A 19,720-nucleotide genomic window follows, 5' to 3' on the forward strand; every position below is an offset into this window, starting at 1 on the left:
GATGCGGATATGTGTTATCGCTATGGTTCAAATGACCATTGGTCCAGTGTTTGCCGAGCTCCCTAGAAGGTTGTATCTGAATATCATTCTCGTCGTAAGAAGTTTAAATCAAACTTTGTGCAAATGGACGAACCAGAAAGTACAAAAATGGAGGTTTCTGACTTTCAAGAGGTTGTTACCCCTATGGAAGATTAGAATCTTAGACATAAACTATTTTTTTAGTTGAAATTGGACATTGCGGCCGAATTAGTGGCTGAACCCGCTTGTGTTTTGGTTAAATTTTGAACAATTTTCCTTTATGTTTGGATTATTTATTGGTGATTTGTTTTTTGGATATTAAGTTTTTAATTAATTACCATCCTTGAATACTTAAAATTATTTTGAATGGATATTTGTTTTTACAACTTTTATGCATGTGACTGATTTAAATTAATTTTTTCATTTTAGGTATGACTAATGAGGAAGTTAGTTGTCTGGCAGATAGTGCAACCACGCACACCTTTTTGAGTGAATGCATCTATTTCACTAACTTCATACCTAAAGATACACCTCTAACAACCTTCTCAGACTCATCCAACCTGATCAAAGGATACGTTAAGACACGTATAATGTTGTCCAATGGTACAATCTTGACCATTGATGAGGTACCCTATTCTCCACATTCTGGAAGAACGTTGTTGAGTTTCAAGGATATTAGAGATAACAATTACCATGTTGAAACCTATGTAGAAAGCATAGTTGAATTTATGTGCATAACTTCCTATGAATATGGCCAGAAGCGTATCCCGAGTGGTCTGTATACTATGATCATACGACCCATAAAATGCAATTATGTGGCCTAGCCCTACCTTTGGGACCGCGCACAAAATTACACTTTGGCATGATCATTTGGGACATCCTGGATGAATAGCGATGTGCCGTATCCTCAAATCATCACACATGCATCCACTAATCCAAAGTTGAGGTTCGATTCAAGGAATCGCATGTCAAACCTGCTCTATGGGAAAACTTATCATTAAGCCTTCTTATGACAAGACTCATTCGAATCCTTCCATTTTTTTACAAATGATTCTGGGGGACATTTGTGGACCTGATTCACCCTCCATGCGGACCATTTAGATACTTTATGGTTTTGGTTGACGTTTCCACACGTTGGTCACACGTGTGCTTGTTGTCCACAAGGAGCACTGCATTCTCCAAACTGTTGGCTCAGGTTATCAAGGTCACGACTCACCATCCTGATTATTTGATCAAATCTATTCGATTGGATAATGCTGGAGAATTCATATCTAAAACTTTTGATGACTATTGCATGTCGGTTGGGGTAGAAGTTGAACATTATGTACCCTATGTTCACACCTAGAACAACCTTGCAGAGGCATTCATTAAGCGCTTATAAATGATTGCTCGATCGTTGGTCATACGTACCGAGCTCCTAATCGTTGCTTGGGGCCATGCAATATTGCATGCAACCATGTTAATTCGCCTGAGGCCTGTTACGACCCAACCATATAGCGCATTTCAGTTGGCTACCGGATACAAACCCGACATATCACATCTAAGCGTTTTTGGTTATGCAGTCTATGTGTCTATTTCACCGTCCTTACGTACAAAAATGGGGCCTCAACGAAGGATGAGAATCTATGTCGAATATGATTCTCCTTTGATATTTCGTTACTTATAACCTTTGACAAACAATCTGTTTACTGCTAATTTTGCAGATTGTCACTTTTATAAGACAGTCTTCTAGTCGTTAAAGGGAGATAAGAACGTCAACATTCTTGAAGAACGACCTGAATTATCGTGGACGACTCCCATTTTGTCTCATTTAGATCCCCGCACCACTTAGTTTGAAACTGAAGTGTAGCGCATATTAGATCTCCAGAGCATAGCTCAGAGCATGCCAGATGTTTTCACCGATCTAGCGCGAGTGACAAGATCACATATTTCAGCTGCGAATGTGCTTACAAAGATGGAAGTACCAAATGTACGACGGACTTCCCTCCTGGAGTTCAGGGACGCCACTTTGGTCAATCCACATACATTAGCAGCTAGCCAATCATCTACCCCTACACATAAGCGTAACATACCTTTTGGTTTATGAGATTCACACCCATAGAAGAGGAAACCCACGACACAGGCACCTGAAAAACCTACCGTGAATCCGACTATCGCTTATTCATTCTATCCAACTCATAAGGAAATTCTAGATTACAGAAGCGTCCTTGAAGAGACGAATCCTCCTCCCAAGAATCATGAGATTTCGATCTATTATGCTAGCTTAGATGATGTGTGGTGTAGAAATGAGATGATCGTCGACGACGCATTAGCATATGCAGTAACTACTGAGATCATGTTGAGCAATGACATTAAACCCTGTTCTATTGATGAATGTTGACATAGAATCGATTGGTCAAACTGGAAATAAGCAATCTAAGTCGAAATTGATTCGCTTGCGAAACGTAAGGTGTTTGGATATGTAGCTCCTACTCTTCCACATGTGAAGCTCGTTAACTACAAGTGGGTTTTCGTTCGGAAGCGTAATGAGAAGAACGAAATTGTGCATTACAAAGCTCATCTTGTTGCACAAGGCTTCTCATAACGCCCCAGGATTAACTATGACGAAACTTATTCACCCATCATGGATGTGATTACTTTTCACTATCTTATCAGTTTGGCAGTTTCCAAAAAATTAAGTATGCAGCTGACGGACATAGTAGCTGTGTATCTCTCTAGAGATCTTGATATGGAAATTTATATGAAAGTTCCGAAGGACTTACATTGACTAGATCAAATATTTCCAAACCCCGGAACATGCTCTTAATTCGGCTGAGGTGTTCACTCTATTGTTTAAAGCAATCTGGAAGAATGTGGTATAATCATCTGAGTGCGTATTTGACTAGTCAGGATATGTGAACAATGAACGATGCCCTTGTGTGTTTATTAAGAAGTCACATTTTGGTTTTGCAATTGTTAAAGTGTATGTCGATGACATGAATCTCATCAAAACTCTTGAAAAGCTCACAAGAACTGCCGCGCACCTGAAGTCGAAATTTGAGATGAAAGATCTAGGAAATACTCGATACTGTCTCGGTCTTGAAATAGAGCACTGTTCGGATGGAATCTTAGTACATCAATCAAACTACATCCATAAGGTGTTGTCTCGTTTTAACGAGGATAAAGCGAAGCCTTCGAGTACTTCTATGGTCGTTCGATCGCTAAATGCAAAACGAGATCCCTTCTATCCGAATAAGGATGATGAAGAGATTTTGGAGTCTGAAGTTCCTTATCTAAGTGCGATTGACGCTTTATTGTACTTAGCTCAATGTGCTACACCCGACATCTCCTTCGCTGTTAAACTTTTGGAAAGATACAGTAAAGCACCAACATGCAAACTTGGACTGGTGTTAAAGACATCCTCCGTTACCTTAAGGGTACTATGGATTTGGGCTTGTTCTATCCCTACGAATCCTTGAGTGATGTCGCACCCCTTGCTTCTCGAGTTGATTCTCGCCTTGTTGGTTATGCCGACACATGATACTTATCTAATCCGCACAAGGCGCGTTCTCAAACGGGTTATGTCTTTATCGTTAAAGGCACCACAATCTCTTGGAGGTCAACTAAATAAACCTTAGTTGTCACTTTGTCTAATCATGATGAAATTCTCGCATTACATGAAGCAACTCAGAATGTTTTTGGTTGAGAGCAGTTGTGGGCCACATTCGAAGCTCCTGCGATCTTTACCCCGTTGTTGATGTCCCTACGACGATCTATGAATACAACGCATCATGCATCCAACAGCTTAAGAAGGGTTACATCAAAGGAGACGACACCAAGCACATTACGCTGAAGTTCTTCTTCTCACATCAACAACAAGAGCATCAGAAGATTGAAGTCACGCAAATCCGTTTACAAGACAATCTAGGCAACCTCTTCACCAAATCACTGTCAAAGACAACATTTCAGAAGCTTGTTCAAGGAATTGGTATGCGTAAACTTTCTAAGTTGTAACATTGCTAGTTTTCTTTGGAATTGTGTCAAACTCAGGGGGAGTATTCTGAAGTATACTTGCTTGATCTTAATGTATTCTTTTCCCCTACAATTAGGAGCATTTTTTTCGTTGGGTTTGTGCTACCTAACTAGGTTTTAACGAAGCTCCCACCTTGGGTTGATCATATCCCTGATGACGCCCCGTAGACATTTCATTTGATTTTGCATTGCTCACGCATTTTTCCTTAGACTATGGATTTTGTCCCTACTCGGATTTTTGCCATAGCCTTAGGGTTTTTTGATAGACTTACTTCCTTATGCAAGTTTCTACCTTATTGAGAATAGCATGTTCCCAGCATCAGTGCTGACGAGTCGACTTCCTCAACTTCTACCTGATGTTGAATCTACCTTGAGTATTTACACACTCAAGGAGGAGTGTTGTAAACTTCGTATTAAAGTGTGATTGTATAAATCCTAGATTATATTTGATTTTAGGTATCCTTTCCTATTATGACTTGTATTCTTGGGGATGAAGGATTTCTTCTCTTCCTTATTACTATAAATAAAGGCATTACGTAGGAGGATAACACACATTCCCCTACATTCCTACAAACACATTCTCTCTACAATCTCTTTCCCTCTACCGCCGACCCTCCCTGTCAGATAAAATAGACCACAACATAAAATAAGTAAAATAAAAAAAAAATAAAAAAGAGCCCATTGCCACACGTAATTTTGAAGTTAAGGTCTTATAAAAACATAAATAATAAAAAAGAATATTCACAATAATAATAAACAAAAGAATGTGGGAGGTTTGGATTCAATGCTCCTGAGTTGGTAAGTATGCTTGACAGATTCCCCATAGAGCTTGGAATGGATAGATAATCGTGGGTTTTCACCGGTTGTTCTCTTTTTTCTTTTTGGAAAAAAAAAAAAACAATGATAATAAAAATAATTAAAAAAATAAAAAAGAGAGGAAACAACCATGAAAGTTGTTTTCTTTAACCGTAAGCCATACGAACACCAACTGAAACTGAAAAATTGAAAAAAAAAAGAAAGAAAAGAAAAGCTCTGCCTCTGAGCGTTCAACACTCTATCCCTTTATCCCAACCGGTGGAGGCAAAGAAATCAATCAACCAAGAAACAAAAGCAACGGGCTTTCTCATGGGGAGCTCTTGCTTTTTGCACTCACCCCTCTCCCTCTCTCCTTTCCCCTCTTCTTCTTCTTCTTCCTCTCACCCCATTTTCCTGTGTTCCTCCTCCAGGAATGCAGATACCAGGAGGAGGACGACGACGTTGCCAATGGCGTCCCTGCGGCAGGAGGACTCAAACGACAGCGTTTGCAGCAGCAGGAGGGCTATTCTGTTTGTGGGCATTTCAGTTCTTCCATTTTTGCAGCTCAGGGGCACTGCTCTTGAAGGCTTGGCCACTAGTAAGTTGAACTTTCATTAGAATGTTGTTTTTAAGGCAAAGAGATTATTGGGTTTGCTGATTGCTTGCCATTGTAATTCTTAGAGATTTGGGTTTGTGGCAAGTTGATCATTGCACTTCAATTGTTTGCCATTGAAAAGATTTGGGTTTGTTGCAAATAGTCTTGAGAAACTTAATAGAATTTGAATGAGTTCTTTTTTCTCCTTATTTTTCTGTTTCAAGTGACTGGTGACTCAAGATTCTGTAAATGCATTAGGGGTTTTGATGGTGCAGTTTAAGTTTAAAGGATGCTAATAAATATTAAAAATTTGATGGTGATTAGGCAATTCTAGAGTGGTTAATTGGTTATGGTATATTTCGTTTTGTACTGCATCAAGTGGGAAGTTTCTACTTGTAAGCATAAGTGATTGTAAGATTTTCCGGTTGTTTAAGGTAATTGTGCATTGCATAGGCATTGATCAGAACAAATCACCTAATACGTGTCATATGGTAGTACAAGAGAGTTTACAAGCTCTTGGGCCCCCGTGCCTTACTAGACAGTTTTGTGCAGAATTTCTAACCATGAGTCATGCCATTTGGTATGAGGGTAGGTCTCACCATGCAATTGGGCTAGATTCCATGGCTGGGGCGACCTATACCAAGTCTGGTTTAGAGTGCGCATTGGTATTATGCACGGGGTATAATTAAGTCACTGAAAGTTGGTGGGTGGTAAATGAGTGTAGAAAGACAGGTAGACGAGGATGTAAGGCATATAAGTGTTGTTGACTGCCTCGTCCCAAATTCCCCATATTGGAACAAAAGGAGTTTGTTTGGATAGTTTATAAGCTCTTGGACACCCTTCCCTTACAAGATGGTTTTGTAGGGGTAATTTCTACCCATCATTCATGACTATCTTTGGATAGTTTATAAGCTCTTGGACACCCTTCCCTTACAAGATGGTTTTGTAGGGGTAAGTTCCACCCATCATTCATGACTTTAAATGCTTAATCAGGAGTAAAGAGAAAATCTGACCCTAATGTTTTAGGTTGTTATAAGTTTATTAGTTAACCTTAATGCCAGGCCAGCTACATAAATTTATTGTCCGATCAGCTGTTCTGCGAGTCAGTTTCTTCTTTAGCAACTCAAAATAGCAGCAGAATTTGGGTAGTCATGTTGGATTTTTAGTTTCTTTGTTCATCATGTTGCCAACCAAACGAAGGGAAAGGGATGCAGACAAGCAGGATTTTAGTAGAGTTCCACAAAACACAGTTCATATCCTTTAAATGCGCAAAGATAGGATGTAGTTGTGGATCTTATTAATTAGGCAATAATATTTCTGATGTAGTTTAGGGTATTACTATTTACTAAACCTTCTCCTTATATATTTTTTATACGAAGATTCTGACTGTGCTGCATTTTTAGTTCTTTTCTTAGCAAGGACTGATATTATAAATTGTTCTCTTTGATAACAAATTTCTGTCTCGTTTCATGTGGTTTATGCGTCAGTTCCTTTATTTTTTTTATTTCAGAAGAAAGTGAGCTAAAGACACGGGAGGAGAGTAAAAACGCAGAGGTATGAATTTGAATGTCTACTAGATTCACTATAAAATCTCTATTTAATAATTTTGCCATAAGGCTTAATGTTCTAAAGTGAGTTATTCATTAAACAGGAAGCACCTCAAACAAATGGAGCAACAAATCCCGTTTTGTCTCTCCTAAATGGCATTGGTATATTCAGTTCTGGTGTTGTCGGTGCACTCTATTTGTTGACTCAGTCGGAAAAGAAAGCCACTGATGCCATCGTCGAATCTGTAAGTCCCTATCCAATACCACAGAAAAAGCTTTTCTTGACATTCTGAGACAACATAGACATACCACAGATGCTGAAGGGAGTCTAGTCCCTTTGAAAAGGAACCTCAAAAAGTACTAAAAGCCTAATGTGTGTCTTTTAATTTGGTTCCCAATCTTGTTTTTGTAAATGCTTCCGTGGAAACAGATCCCCCATCCGGCGCTCCCCTTTTCTTTCCTTGTTTCTCTTATAGAAATGCGAACTAAGCTCAACCAGTTAATGTATGAATCTGAGCTCGGTTAAATCACTCTCCTTTAGTTTTGGTTCTGTTCAAGAAAATACTTTTATATGCTTTGTCTGATATTACCCACATATACTATGGTTGAAATGCACAGATGAAGACCAAGCTGAAAGAAAAGGAAGCTGCTATTGTTTCACTGGGGAAGAGCTATGAATCTAAGCTACTAGGTGAACAGGAAGAACGGAGCAAGCAACTCGCAAAGGCAAAGGAAGAGCAGAATTCCCTAACAAGCCAACTGAGTTCGGCAAAAAGTACAATTGCAAGCTTAAGAAAGGAACTAAATGGTGAGAAGAAATTGATTGAGGAGCTTAAAATTCAAATTGACAGTCTTAAAACCAACCTTTCAAGGGCCGGAGAAGAAAAGGTGGTACTTGAAGAAAATTTGAAGGAAAAGCAAAACTCAATTGAAGTCTTACAGGGAAGGATTGATTTGCTCAATTCAGATATCAAGGATAAAGAAAATAATGTTCAAAGTCTTGGCTCTTCTCTTGTAGCAAAAGATATGGAGTTGAAGGACTTGAAATCTATCTACAATCAAACGAGGGATGAACTAGCCAATACACTTACAGATATTCAAAAATTGAAAGGCGAAGTCCTGAAAAATCAAAAGGAATTGGATTTGAAGAATTTATCTATCGATGAACTGAATGCAACAGTTAGTTCTTTAATTTCTGAGATAGATGATTTGAAGAGGAAGTTTGTTGCTATTCAGGAGGAATACAATAAGCTGAAAACATCCTCCGCTAGAAAGGCAGATTTGGATTCTAAGCTTTTGGGAGAAAAGGAAGAGGAACTTCAGCAGCTAAAGGAAAAGCTTGAACTTGCTCTGAATGACACGAGTAGAAACAAAGAAGTAATTGCTGATTTGACCCGAGAGAGGGAAAACTTAAAGGAAATTCTGGATAAAGAACTGGAAAATGAAAAGAATCTGAAACATGAACTCAATAGTACTCAGGAAGCTCTTGTAAAATCAAGAAGTGAAGCTTCCAATTTGGAAAATCAATTAAAACAGTCAAAAACTTTGTGCACGGAGCTTGAAGCTGAGATCTCTAGGGTTCTGGCCGAGTTTGCTGGGGTCAGGGAATCGCTGCAGAAGAGCCTTGATGAGGCTACCTTAAGTGGTGATGCGGTTGCTGGTGAGCTTGCTGCAGCAAAAGAACTTTTGAAGAAGACAAATGAGGAGCTGCAAGTTCTGTCCCAGGACTTAGCAACTGTTGTGATAAAACGTGATAGCCTGCAGGAGGAATTGGTTGATGTCTATAAAGATGCTGAAAGAGCTTCTAATGATCTAAAAGAAGAAAAACAGCTAGTTTCTTCTTTAAAAAAAGAAGTTAAAGCTCTGGAGAGGCAGATTTCGAAAGATAAGCAGTCTCGTAAGTCTCTTGAAACAGACCTGGAAGGGGCTACCAAAGCACTGGATGAGATGAGCCGAAGTGCGTTGGTACTTTCCCAAGATTTTGAGAGTGCTAATTCTCTAATTTCTAGCCTTGAAGATGAGAAAAAGGTCGTTTACAAGTCCCTTACAGAGCAAAAGATTGTGTCCAAAGAGGCCCGAGAAAACATGGAAGATGTCCGTAATCTTGCCATGAGACTGAGCAAGGAAAGGGTTGGTCTGGAGAAGAGAAGCAAAAAATTGGAAGAGGAATTGGCATCTGCCAAGGGTGAAATATTGTGGCTAAGAAATCAAATAAACTCATCCAAACATCTTGTAAATAATCAGCAACTGCCGGAAAAGGCTGAAGAGCCTGTCACTGTCGCTCCAAGAAAACGTGGTAGGAGGAAAAAGGCTGCCGAGTAAAGGTAGTGAAGTACTTTAATTGTGGTAATCTTCTTTTCCCGATTATTTTGAGTCTTCCTGTACCATCATCCTATGAAGCCAGTTGTTCTTTGGCTCTCTTGTTCTTGGACTTCAAAATTTTTCCCCGATATGAATGCGTTTTCAAGTAGGATGCTGAGGGAGTAGTGAAAAATGATTTGTATGTAACACAGATGTGATCCCTTTTACACACATGTTCAGTGTATAGTATTGATTCTGGAGTTTAGCGGATGTATAGAAGAGTCAATATCCAATATTTTCTTGCAACTTTCTGCATCTCTACTATCTGTATGCTAAATAGATTCTTCTTCCGCACAAGGTTTTCGGATTATCCTCGTTTAACAGGAAAATCCATACACAACCCTACTCATTGGAAGCACGATTTTCTGTTTTTCATTTTTCCTAATGTGAAATCGTTATAAATAACTGTATCAGTAATCCGGCACCAATTTGAATTCATGCAGTGACTGCACACTCGAAAAAATAGTAGTCTAATTCGTGCATGGCTCGAAAATATATATATATATATATCTATAGTCTATTATATACTGATCAATGCCTCAAACCCTAGAAAGTTTACGAACTTTTGCTGCTGCATTGTGATTGTGATGTGGAGATGCTGAATTAAAATCCAGTGGAAATAATGAGATCCACAAATTGAATCATGGGAGGATAAAAGCTGGAATAAGTGCTTTTATTCAAGTGCTTTTGGAGTGATAAGTAAGAAACTAGCTCATCCAAAAAGCACAGACACAGACAGATACCTTCGAGTGGAAGATAAAAAAAAAACAGTTGAAGTGGTTGCGACGCAAAGCAGCACAAAATGCTGTAAGTGTAGCAGCATTTTCCGGAAACCAAAAAATTAAAAAAGGTAAAAAAATGAGAGCTTGAAGCGACCACAGTGGAAGTCAAACGTGCTAATCCAGAAGCGAGTACTTACAAGTGAGATTCGAGGAGCTTTTGACCTGAGGAGGAAGACAAGAACTTTGGCTTTGTTTTACCCTCACCGAGCCCTCATCTCATCTCTCTGTCGAATTCCGGCCAGCCACCGGCCCACCGGCCCACCGCCACACCATACTATCGTCTCTGACTCTCCAGCCTTCCTTCACCACACAGCCACGCCACCACTCTCTCTCGCAATCTCTCTCTCGTGCGATTTTCTCTCACAGACAGAAGACCTCTCGATCCAGCACCGAGTCTCACTCGCACCCCAAAGTAGGTAATTAATTTAGTGTTTTGAAATCTATTTTCTGTTTTGCTTTTGAAATTTAATTTAGGGTTTGGAATTATTTGTATGCGGAGTTCCCTTACTGTGTTGGTCGAATGAATTGGCATGTTTACCATTTGGTTATCTTTTTCTGGTTGATCCCCTTTTTGCCCTTTATTCTTGTCTTGCGTTTGGTAATTGAAATTTGGATATCTGTTGATTTTTGTTTTTGATGTGTTTGGTTAGTGAGAAAATGGTGGGACAGTAGAAGGAAAACAGGTGTTTGGTCATTTGGGTGTGTGCATATATTGAATGAAAGAAATTTGAGAAGGCGGTCCGCTCTTAAAAGAATCCAGATTTTAACATTCAGTTAACTTAATAAGCTGAAAATAAAATGAAAAATGAATCATACAGGGAAGTTAAATTGGGGTGATCACTGTTTGAATTTGCTTCAGTTGTACTTTCTATCTATAGGACAAGGTAATGGATGGATATCCCAGTTTGCCCATATAAACTATTTGGAGGTATGTGTCTGTTTCTTATATACATACGCCCTATCATTCATCTATTTTTTATTTTTTTTATTTTTTTATCATTATTCAGGAACCACTTGAGGAGGTTCATCTGACTTAACATGATGGTAAACTCAGCGCTCCACCAAAGGGCAGAATCCAGCTGTTGAGGCACCAGATAATAAAGTTCCTGCAGAATGCATTAATTATAATAATTGAGTTGCTGCAATATGTTCAGTATTGTTACGCTTGAACTCACAGAATCACTAGCATGTTTTTTCTTTCTGCTGTACAAAACCACCTGCAATCGCACAATGTAGAAAGAAATTATTGCGTTTGGTTCTTCTGATCACAGCATAGTAATTGCAAATCGTACTCAACAATTGAAGTTATTTGCCATTAGCTAAGTTTGCTGCATGACGGTTGTGATAACATCTCATTTTATGTACAAACAAACTTATTTTGTCCCTACATGCTTCTACATTCGCTAAGTTTACTTCTCTCTTGCATTTGCTAGTAGTGTTGGTGCTCATTAAAGCTTATGGCATACACATCCTGTTCATTAAAGTTTGTGTTGTCCTCTCTTTAGGAGCACGGTGGTTGAAGTATAGCACCGACTGCACCACTCCACTCCATTACCCGCTATAATAACAATTGTATTCAGGTCTACTCCAATTGACACTAGGAGGTCTTTCATCTTTGAATAAGGTGAAGTAGACCTTCAATTGAGCTTAAGGAGATTGGTCCTCGGTTTGAATTGAGGCTCTTTAAGGTTAGTACTATATCTTCATTTTGCATTCACATGTTTGTGTTGTTTATGTCGTATGGACATTAGTTAGATATGAATAAATATGAATTCTCTTTATGTTAGTGGTATTGCATTTGAATTGGATGTGTGATTTATTGATTGGAATTTGGATATATGCTGAACTGTGGTTGTGATATATTAATGTGCATTGTTATTTTATTTGTTAGGATGGACGGGTCTAGTAGCCAATCTAGTACACCTATGGTTTCGGTATTAGGAAAACGAAAACAAACCCAACCTAGTGGTACCCTTCAACTAGGCACTCCCTCACCTTAAGATTATTTGGATGATGATTATTATGAAGATTGAAGATTGTTGGGATGTTGATCCGGATGTGGAGGAGGATATTGCATTAGAACAAATAGAAGAAGAGGGGGAAGAGCGGGAAGAGGAAATAGAAGTAGTAGTGAGACAATGGGAGGGTCCTCCTTGGAAAAAGGGCAATAAGAGAAAGGTCCAAGTCTGGCGTGGAACGATGTTAAGAGGGGTAACGATCACCAATAATAATGGGGAGCAATCGTTCATGGCCGAATGCAAGCATTGCAAACTCTTAGTACCAGCACACCCTAGAACTCATGGGACAGCGGGAATTCTTAAGCATTTGAGGAAATTCCCTGGTTCTAGTCTGTTTGAGAATGTGGATCCGAACCAACCTACATTGATAGAAGCGAGGGAAATAATAGGACTAGAATGTGGATGCTAAAATAGGGAAATGCATGCTAAAATGTACCCTAATATGACTTAAGTTGACGAAAAATTAAATAAAATAATAGATTTGAATATAATAGTAGGATGAAATTTCCCAGCTTTTAATGAATTTAGGGACTTATTTTACCCAAAAAATAATAATTTAAGGGCCTAATTTTCACTGGAGTTACAATTCAGAGAATAAATGACTATTTTTATTAAACAAAAAAAAAAAAAAAATGGAATTAACGACTATTTTGATTAAACAAAAACAAGAGTCATATTTTTACAGACACAACTTGTATATAATTTATATATATGTTGTTTGATTAATGTCTATTAAATTCCGCTACTCAAATATAAGTATATGATTAACGATTCTAATTAGCAGTATGACAAAAATAATTATAAGATCGATGTACAATTTGTGCGCTACTTGTCCTGGCACTTAGCAACTCGTAAATATGATCAACTATATATGGCCAACCTACTTGTACAAGCTGTTTTGCTATATGCTTTGGATTATGAGGTTTTTTTTAGTTTGGTCAATTTATGTAAGCATTAGGTGAACAAACTCACAAACACAATTTATTCTCTTATAATCCTACTCTATTGAAATATCCAAATTTAGTTGGTTCCATATTTGCCTATGTTAGGTGGTCTTAGTTAATCTTATATATAAATGGGGTAATCCGTGGCACAACTCCTTTTACACGGTTTTTGACACGGTTTTGTGGAGGCCTCTCTGCAATGTATTTTAACAAAGCGGTATTCTTCTTCATTTGTAAGTGAATTCTTCTTCACTTGTAAGTGAGAGTTTTTAGGTTAGATTCTTGCCAAAGACGAAATTATTAAGTTATCACAGTCAGTCCATGCTCGCTAATTTCTTTAAATTATTAAGTTTCTGTATTTTAATTTCTGTATTTTTGTGTTCTTTTGGTTGATGTGTTCTCAATTCTTTTTTGTCTTTGTGTACAAATGTGTTGTCAAATTTCTCATACTTGAGAAGCGGAATGGTTATCAAGCGGCCGCTACTTGTTTGTGTTTGCTGTGTAGAGTGAGCCATTGAACGATAGGATAGTAATACAAGCATAAGGTAATATCACAGAAGCAACTATATTACAGGAGTCCCACAAATTAACCTTATATTGGTTTTCCTTTAACGATTGTAAAATGACTTCTGTTACCATTTCTGTACACACTTCGGGCTCGTTTTGTACACATGATTGGATTGGATACATGATTGCTGCTACCATTTCTGTACACATGATTGCTGTCTAGTGAGTTGGTAAATGCTTAAACAAATTCAAAATGTTTAGTCCTGGGTTCTATAGTACAAGTTGTGTATGTGTGTGTTTGAAACAATATCCCTAATGAAAGTTATTGCGTTTTTACGCTGGTCTAGTAATGTATCCCGTGCTTCAGGTGTATGATGGGAAGGAAAACAAGGCAATTTCCTAATGAAAGTTATCATATATGCTTCCTTTGTGTGTGAATGTGCTGTAGTATAGTTGAATACAGTTTCCAAGGAACATGTATTTCTTGTCATATTGGAAATGGAAAATAATATAGCAGAGCAGATGATGAAGTTCTGAGTTTTTAGGTATATTTTTGTACCAATGATTCTGCTATTTTGGGGACCATAAAAGAGAGGTTGGTAACTTGGTATTGAGGTCATTCTCTTACGTTTGCTCAAGTTGCCATCAATTTTGCTTTGTTAATTAGATGTAAAAAAGACAGGAGACAGATAAATATAAATATTTCCTGGCCTCCTAGAAGGTTGAATTGGGACGGAAAAAGAGTTAATTCATGTGCTAAATTTGTTTAAAAGTAATGAGGTCATTTGTGTTGTGTTTCTATGATTTTTAAAGAATTTTATCGTTATCTTCGATTCTTTAAATTACTTGTATCTTTTCTCTCTGCATTTCGCGTTGAATTGTAAGACCTTCAAGCTATTTATTAGGGCCAGCTAGCTGAAGTTCTGTTTGAAACTTGAACTATTGTCCATTGTTGATTGAATTTTAAAAATATAAACTGGTGTGTGCCTGTTTTTTCACTGGTGCCCAGAAAAGATCTTCTGGTGGGCGTTCGAATTTGCGGCTGGTTTAATATTGGTTTTCTTTTGTTAATTTGCAGGATCATAACGAAGTTGTTGTTCTGTATTCTAAGAAAAAAATTGAGCTGTCAAAATCAAGGAGATCCTTTAACACAATATCATCTAAGGACTCAAAGATTTCTCATCCAGATTCAGTCCTGGTTACATTACGGGATGTAGAAGATGATGAAAAATTAGACGAAGACGATGAAGAAGTAGAAACATCAGAGTCAGCATCGTACAAAATCTCAACTTCTTCTTCATGTTTCATGCATCGCTTCAGCGTCTCCATCACAACCATCTCTGTTTCCCACAAATTCTCAACCATTTGCTCTCTAAACACCGCCCGGTTCATCAGACCCAAATCATATCACACCTGTCCCGCACTACTAGCAATGAATTTCTTGACTTCTTTGAACACCTTCTTCGACAATGTGCTGGACCTGAACAGTGCAAACAAGTTCATTCCCAAATTGTTACCACGGGCACCTGTCAGTCAGCATTCTTGGCTGCCCGGCTCATAGCTGTTTATGCACGTCTTGGCCTCGTGTTGGATGCAAAGAAAGTTTTTGACACCACCACAGTTGAAGGTACATCAAATGTGCTCATGTGGAATTCAGTCCTTAGAGCTTATGTCTCTCTTGGGTTTTATGTAGAAGCACTCCAACTATATGACAAAATGCGTAAACTGGGGGTTTGGGGAGATGGGTTTACATTTCCTTTGGTTATTAGGGCTTGTGCATTTATATCAAGGCTTAAGTTATCCAGGAGTGTGCATGCTCATGTTATACGTATGGGTTTTCAGAATCATCTTCATGTTGTCAACGACTTGTTGGGAATGTATGGGAAAATTGGTCGGATGGATTGTGCTCGCTGGTTGTTTAATAGAATGGGTGTGAGAAATTATGTTTCATGGAATACTATGGTCTCTAGCTATGCCTTTAATTATGACTGCGATGGTGCTACTGAGATGTTTAGGAGGATGAAGTTAGAAGGGTTTGTGCCGAATCCTGTGACTTGGACGTCATTATTGTCAAGTCATGCTCGTTGTGGCCGCCATGAAGAGACCTTGGAGTTGTTTGGTAGAATGAGGGCAGGTAGGAATTGAAACTACAGCTGAATCGCTTTCTGTGGTGTTATCTGTATGTGCTAATCTGGCTGTGGTTCACAAGGGTAAGATGATTCATGGATATGGTATAAGGGGTGGCTTCCAAGATTACTTGTTTGTGGAAAATGCCCTTATATGTATGTACGGAAAGTGTGGTGATGTAGAAAATGCTCACGAATCATTTTTGGGAATGAAAAGCAAGAACCTTGTCAGTTGGAATGCTTTGATCTCAGCCTATGCTGAATGTGGTTTGTGCGATGAGGCCTTTGCAATATTTTCTCGGCTGAATGAACACCCATTAATGAGACCTAATATCATAAGTTGGAGTGCTGTTATTGGAGGGCTTTCTTCCCAGGGACGAGGAGAGGAGTCTCTAGAACTTTTTCGGCAGGATGCAGAATGCAGGAATAATTGGCAATTCTGTCACCATATCCAGTGTTTTATCTGTTTGTGCCGAACTACCAGCATTGAACCTTGGTAGGGAAATTCATTGTCATGTGGTTAGGGCTTTGATAGATGGTAGCATTTTGGTTAGAAATGGCTTGGTTAACATGTATACGAAGTGTGGAAGTTTTAAGGAAGGGCATCTAGTATTTGAGAGTATTGACAGTAAGGACTTGATAACATGGAACACTATGATTGCTGGATACGGGATGCATGGACTTGGTGAGACTGCTCTAAGAGTTTTTTATCAGATGCTCGACTCGGGATTAAAGCCAGACAAAGTAACATTTGTTTCTGTTCTTTCCGCTTGCAGCCATGACGGGCTAGTCACAGAGGGTTGTCGTCTTTATGATCAGATGATTAGTGTCTACGGTATAGAACCCCAGATGGAGCACTATGCGTGCATGGTTGATCTTCTCGGCCGTGCTGGGTTATTGCAAGAAGGAAGCAAGATTGTGAAAAACATGCCAATGGAACCCAATGCTTGTGTTTTGGGTGCTCTTCTTAATTCTTGTAGGATGCACAAGAATAGTAATATAGCAGAAGAAACTGCGACCAACGTTTTCAGCTTGAACTCTGAAATGACCGGGAGCTACATGCTGCTGTCAAATATGTATGCTGCTAGCAGGGAGATGGGAGGAGTCGGCGAAGGTGAGGATCTCAGCAAAGACAAAGGGTTTGAAGAAGATCCGAGGCCAGAGTTGGATTGAGGTGAAGAATAAGGTTTTTATGTTCTCGGCAGGGGAGACTATGCAAGCAGGGTTGGAGTTGATTCATGGTATCCTTCAAGACTTGGCGCTTCAAATGGAGAGAGAGGGATTCAACACAACAGGCTACAAATGTAAACATATTTTTCCAAATGATAAATTGGATTATGTTATTCTTGGTCAATATATTTATTAACTACTAGTTCTTGTGCACTATAGTACTAGTTTTGACTTTGCTTTAATTGATTGGTACCTTTTTTTTTGGATTAATATTTTCTTGGCTTTTCTTTTTTTTTTGTTGAATAAACGATATTATCTACAGTATGGAGTAAAGAGAAAATCTGACCCTAATGTTTTAGGTTGTTATAAGTTTGTTAGTTAAACTTAATGCCAGGCCGGCAACATAAATTTATTGTCCGATCAGCTGTTCTGCGAGTGAGTTTCTTCTTTTAGCAACTCAAAATAGCAGCAGACTTTGGGTAGTCATGTTGGATTTTTTGTTTCCTTGTTCATCATGTTGCCAACCAAACTAAGGGAAAGGGATGCAGACAAGCAGGATTTTGGTAGAGTTCCACAAAACACAGTTGATATCCTTTAAATGCGCAAAGATAGGATGTAGTTGTGGATATTAATATTAGGCAATAATATTTCTAACGTAGATTAGGGTATCTACTAAACCTGAAGATTCTTACTGTGCTGCATTTTTACTTCTTTTCTCAGCGAGGACTGGTGTTATTATAAATTATTCTCTTTTATAAACAAATTTCCGTCTCGTTTCATGTGGTTTATGCGTCAGTTCCCTTATTTCTTTATTTCAGAAGAAAATGAGGCTAAAGACACCGGAGGAGAGTAAAAACGCAGAGGTATGAAATTTGAATGTCAACTAGATTCACTATAAAATCTCTATTTAATATCTCTTCTTTTTATTTTGTTAAATGGTTGCCATAAGGCTTAATGTTCTAAAGTGAGTTATTCATTAAACAGGAAGAACCTCAAACAAATGGAGCACCAAATCCCGTTTTGTCTCTCCTGAATGGCGTTGGTATATTCAGTTCTGGAAAAGCAAAACTCAATTGAAGTCTTACAGGGAAGGATTGATTTTCTCAATTCAGACATCAAGGATAAAGAAAATAATGTTCAAAGTCCTGGCTCTTCTCTTGTTGCAAAAGATATGGAGTTGAAGGACTTGAAATCTATCTACAATCAAACGAGGGATGAACTAGCCAATACACTTTCTGATATTAAAAAATTGAAAGGTGAAGTCCTGAAAAATCGAAAGGAATTGGATTTGAAGAATTTATCTGTCGATGAACTGAATGCAACAGTTGTTCTTTCATTTCTAAGATAGATGATTCGAAGAGGAAGTTTGTTGCTATTCAGGAAGAGTACAATAAGCTGAAAACATCCTCCGCTAGAAAGGCAGATTTGGATGCTAAGCTTTTGGGAGAAAAGGAAGAGGAACTTCAGCAGCTAAAGGAAAAGCTTGAACTTGCTCTGAATTAAAACAGTCAAAAACTATGTGCACGGAGCTTGAAGCTGAGATCTCTAGAGTTCAGGCGGAGTTTTCTGGGGTCAGGGAATCGCTGCAGAGGAGCCTTGATGAGGCTACCTTAAGTGGTGATGCGGTTGCTGGTGAGCTTGCTGCAGCAAAAGAACTTTTGAAGAAGACAAATGAGGAGCTGCAAGTTCTGTCCCATGAATTAGCAACTGTTGCGACAAACGTGATAGCCTGCAGGAGGAATTGGTGGACGTCTATAAAAATGCCGAAAGAGCTTCTAATAATCTAAAAGAAGAAAAAGAGCTAGTTTCTTCTTTAAAAAAAGAAGTTCAAGCTCTGGAGAAGCAGATTTCGAAAGATAAGCAGTCTCGTAAGTCTCTTGAAACAGACCTGGAAGAGGCTACCAAAGCACTGGATGAGATGGGCTGAAATGCGCTGGTACTTTCCAAGATTTTGAGAGGGCTAATTCTCTAATTTCTAGCCTGGAAGATGAGAAAGAGGTCATTTGCAAGTCCCTTACAGAGCAAAAGGTTGCGTCCAAAGAGGCCCGAGAAAACATGGAGGATATCCGTAATCTTGCCATTAGACTGAGCGAGGAAAGGGATGGTCTGGAGAAGAGAAGCAAAAATTGGAAGAGGAATTGGCATCTGCCAAGGGTGAAATATTGCGGCTAAGAAATCAAATAAACATCGTCCAAAGATCTTGTAAATAATCAGCAACCGCTGGAAAGGGCTGAAGAGCCCGTCACTGTTGCTCCAAGAAAAGGTGGTAGGAGTAAAAAGGCTGCCGAGTAAAGGTAGTGAAGTACTTTAATTGTGGTAATCTTCTTTTCCTGATTATTTTGAGTCTTCCTACCATCGTGCTATGAAACCAGTTGTTTTTTGGCTCTCTTGTTCTTGGACTTCAAAATTTTTCCCTTATATGAATGTATTTTACAAGTAGGATGCTGAGGGAGTAGTGAAAACTGATTTGTATGTAACACAGATATGATCCCTTTTACACACATGTTCAGTGTATAGTATCGATTCTGGAGTTTAGCGGATTTATAGAAGATTCAATATCCAATATTTTCTTGCAACTTTCTGCATCTCTACTGAGTATCTGTATGATATATAGATTGTTCTTCAGCACAAGGTTTTCAGATTATCCTTGTTTAACAGGAAAATCCATACACAACCCTACTCATCGGAAGCACGATTTTCTGTTTTTCATTTTTCCTAATGTGACATCGTTATAAATAACTGTATCAGTAATCGGGCACCAGTTTGAATTCAGGCAGTGACTGCACACTCGAATAAATAGTAGTCTAATTCGTTCATGGCTCGAAAATATATATGCTAGCGATTGC

General features: G+C 38.6%; 2 protein-coding genes and 1 long non-coding RNA gene across 4 annotated transcripts; 2 read left to right on the plus strand and 1 right to left on the minus strand.

Annotated features, from left to right (window-relative positions):
• The first annotated feature begins 4,996 nt into the window (after window positions 1-4,996).
• On the plus strand, window positions 4,997-9,584 carry LOC125477053 (MAR-binding filament-like protein 1-1). Of its 2 annotated transcripts, none has more exons than XM_048583818.1 (4): window positions 4,997-5,422; window positions 6,933-6,973; window positions 7,071-7,211; window positions 7,585-9,584. In XM_048583818.1, the coding sequence occupies exons 1-4, from the start codon at window positions 5,155-5,157 to the stop codon at window positions 9,286-9,288; spliced, it is 2,154 nt and encodes a 717-aa protein (XP_048439775.1). In that variant the 5' UTR covers window positions 4,997-5,154; the 3' UTR covers window positions 9,289-9,584. The 2 variants fall into 2 exon arrangements, with proteins under 2 accessions (XP_048439775.1, XP_048439774.1); XM_048583817.1 differs by having other exon boundaries at window positions 4,998-5,422; window positions 6,930-6,973.
• Window positions 9,585-9,979: 395 nt separating this feature from the next.
• Window positions 9,980-10,521, minus strand: LOC125477055. The gene is made up of 2 exons (XR_007258284.1): window positions 10,247-10,521; window positions 9,980-10,132 (listed from the first exon to the last, which is right to left on the minus strand). It is a non-coding gene; the product is annotated as an uncharacterized LOC125477055 (long non-coding RNA).
• A 45-nt stretch (window positions 10,522-10,566) lies between these two features.
• On the plus strand, window positions 10,567-19,437 carry LOC125477054 (putative pentatricopeptide repeat-containing protein At1g17630). The gene is given in 6 exon segments (XM_048583819.1): window positions 10,567-11,797; window positions 14,657-15,720; window positions 15,722-16,114; window positions 16,116-16,790; window positions 16,792-17,008; window positions 17,859-19,437. Coding segments are annotated over 5 exon segments (2,130 nt in total). The 5' UTR covers window positions 10,567-11,797; window positions 14,657-14,877; the 3' UTR covers window positions 17,861-19,437.
• Window positions 19,438-19,720: the final 283 nt, after the last annotated feature.

Source organism: the organism of the source record quoted next, unplaced genomic scaffold (assembly GCF_019419815.1).
Source record: "Pyrus x bretschneideri cultivar Hongxiangsu unplaced genomic scaffold, Pyrus_bretschneideri_v1 Contig20, whole genome shotgun sequence".
NCBI classification, from domain to species: domain Eukaryota; kingdom Viridiplantae; phylum Streptophyta; class Magnoliopsida; order Rosales; family Rosaceae; genus Pyrus; species Pyrus x bretschneideri.

Coding starts and splice junctions, on each gene's coding strand:
- LOC125477053 (XM_048583817.1), top strand. CDS start 5,155: ATGGGGAGCTCTTGCTTTTTGCACTCACCCCTCTCCCTCTCTCCTTTC. Junction 5,423..6,929: donor TCTTGAAGGCTTGGCCACTA/GTAAGTTGAACT, acceptor TTTTTATTTCAG/AAGAAAGTGAGCTAAAGACA. Junction 7,212..7,584: donor CTGATGCCATCGTCGAATCT/GTAAGTCCCTAT, acceptor TGAAATGCACAG/ATGAAGACCAAGCTGAAAGA.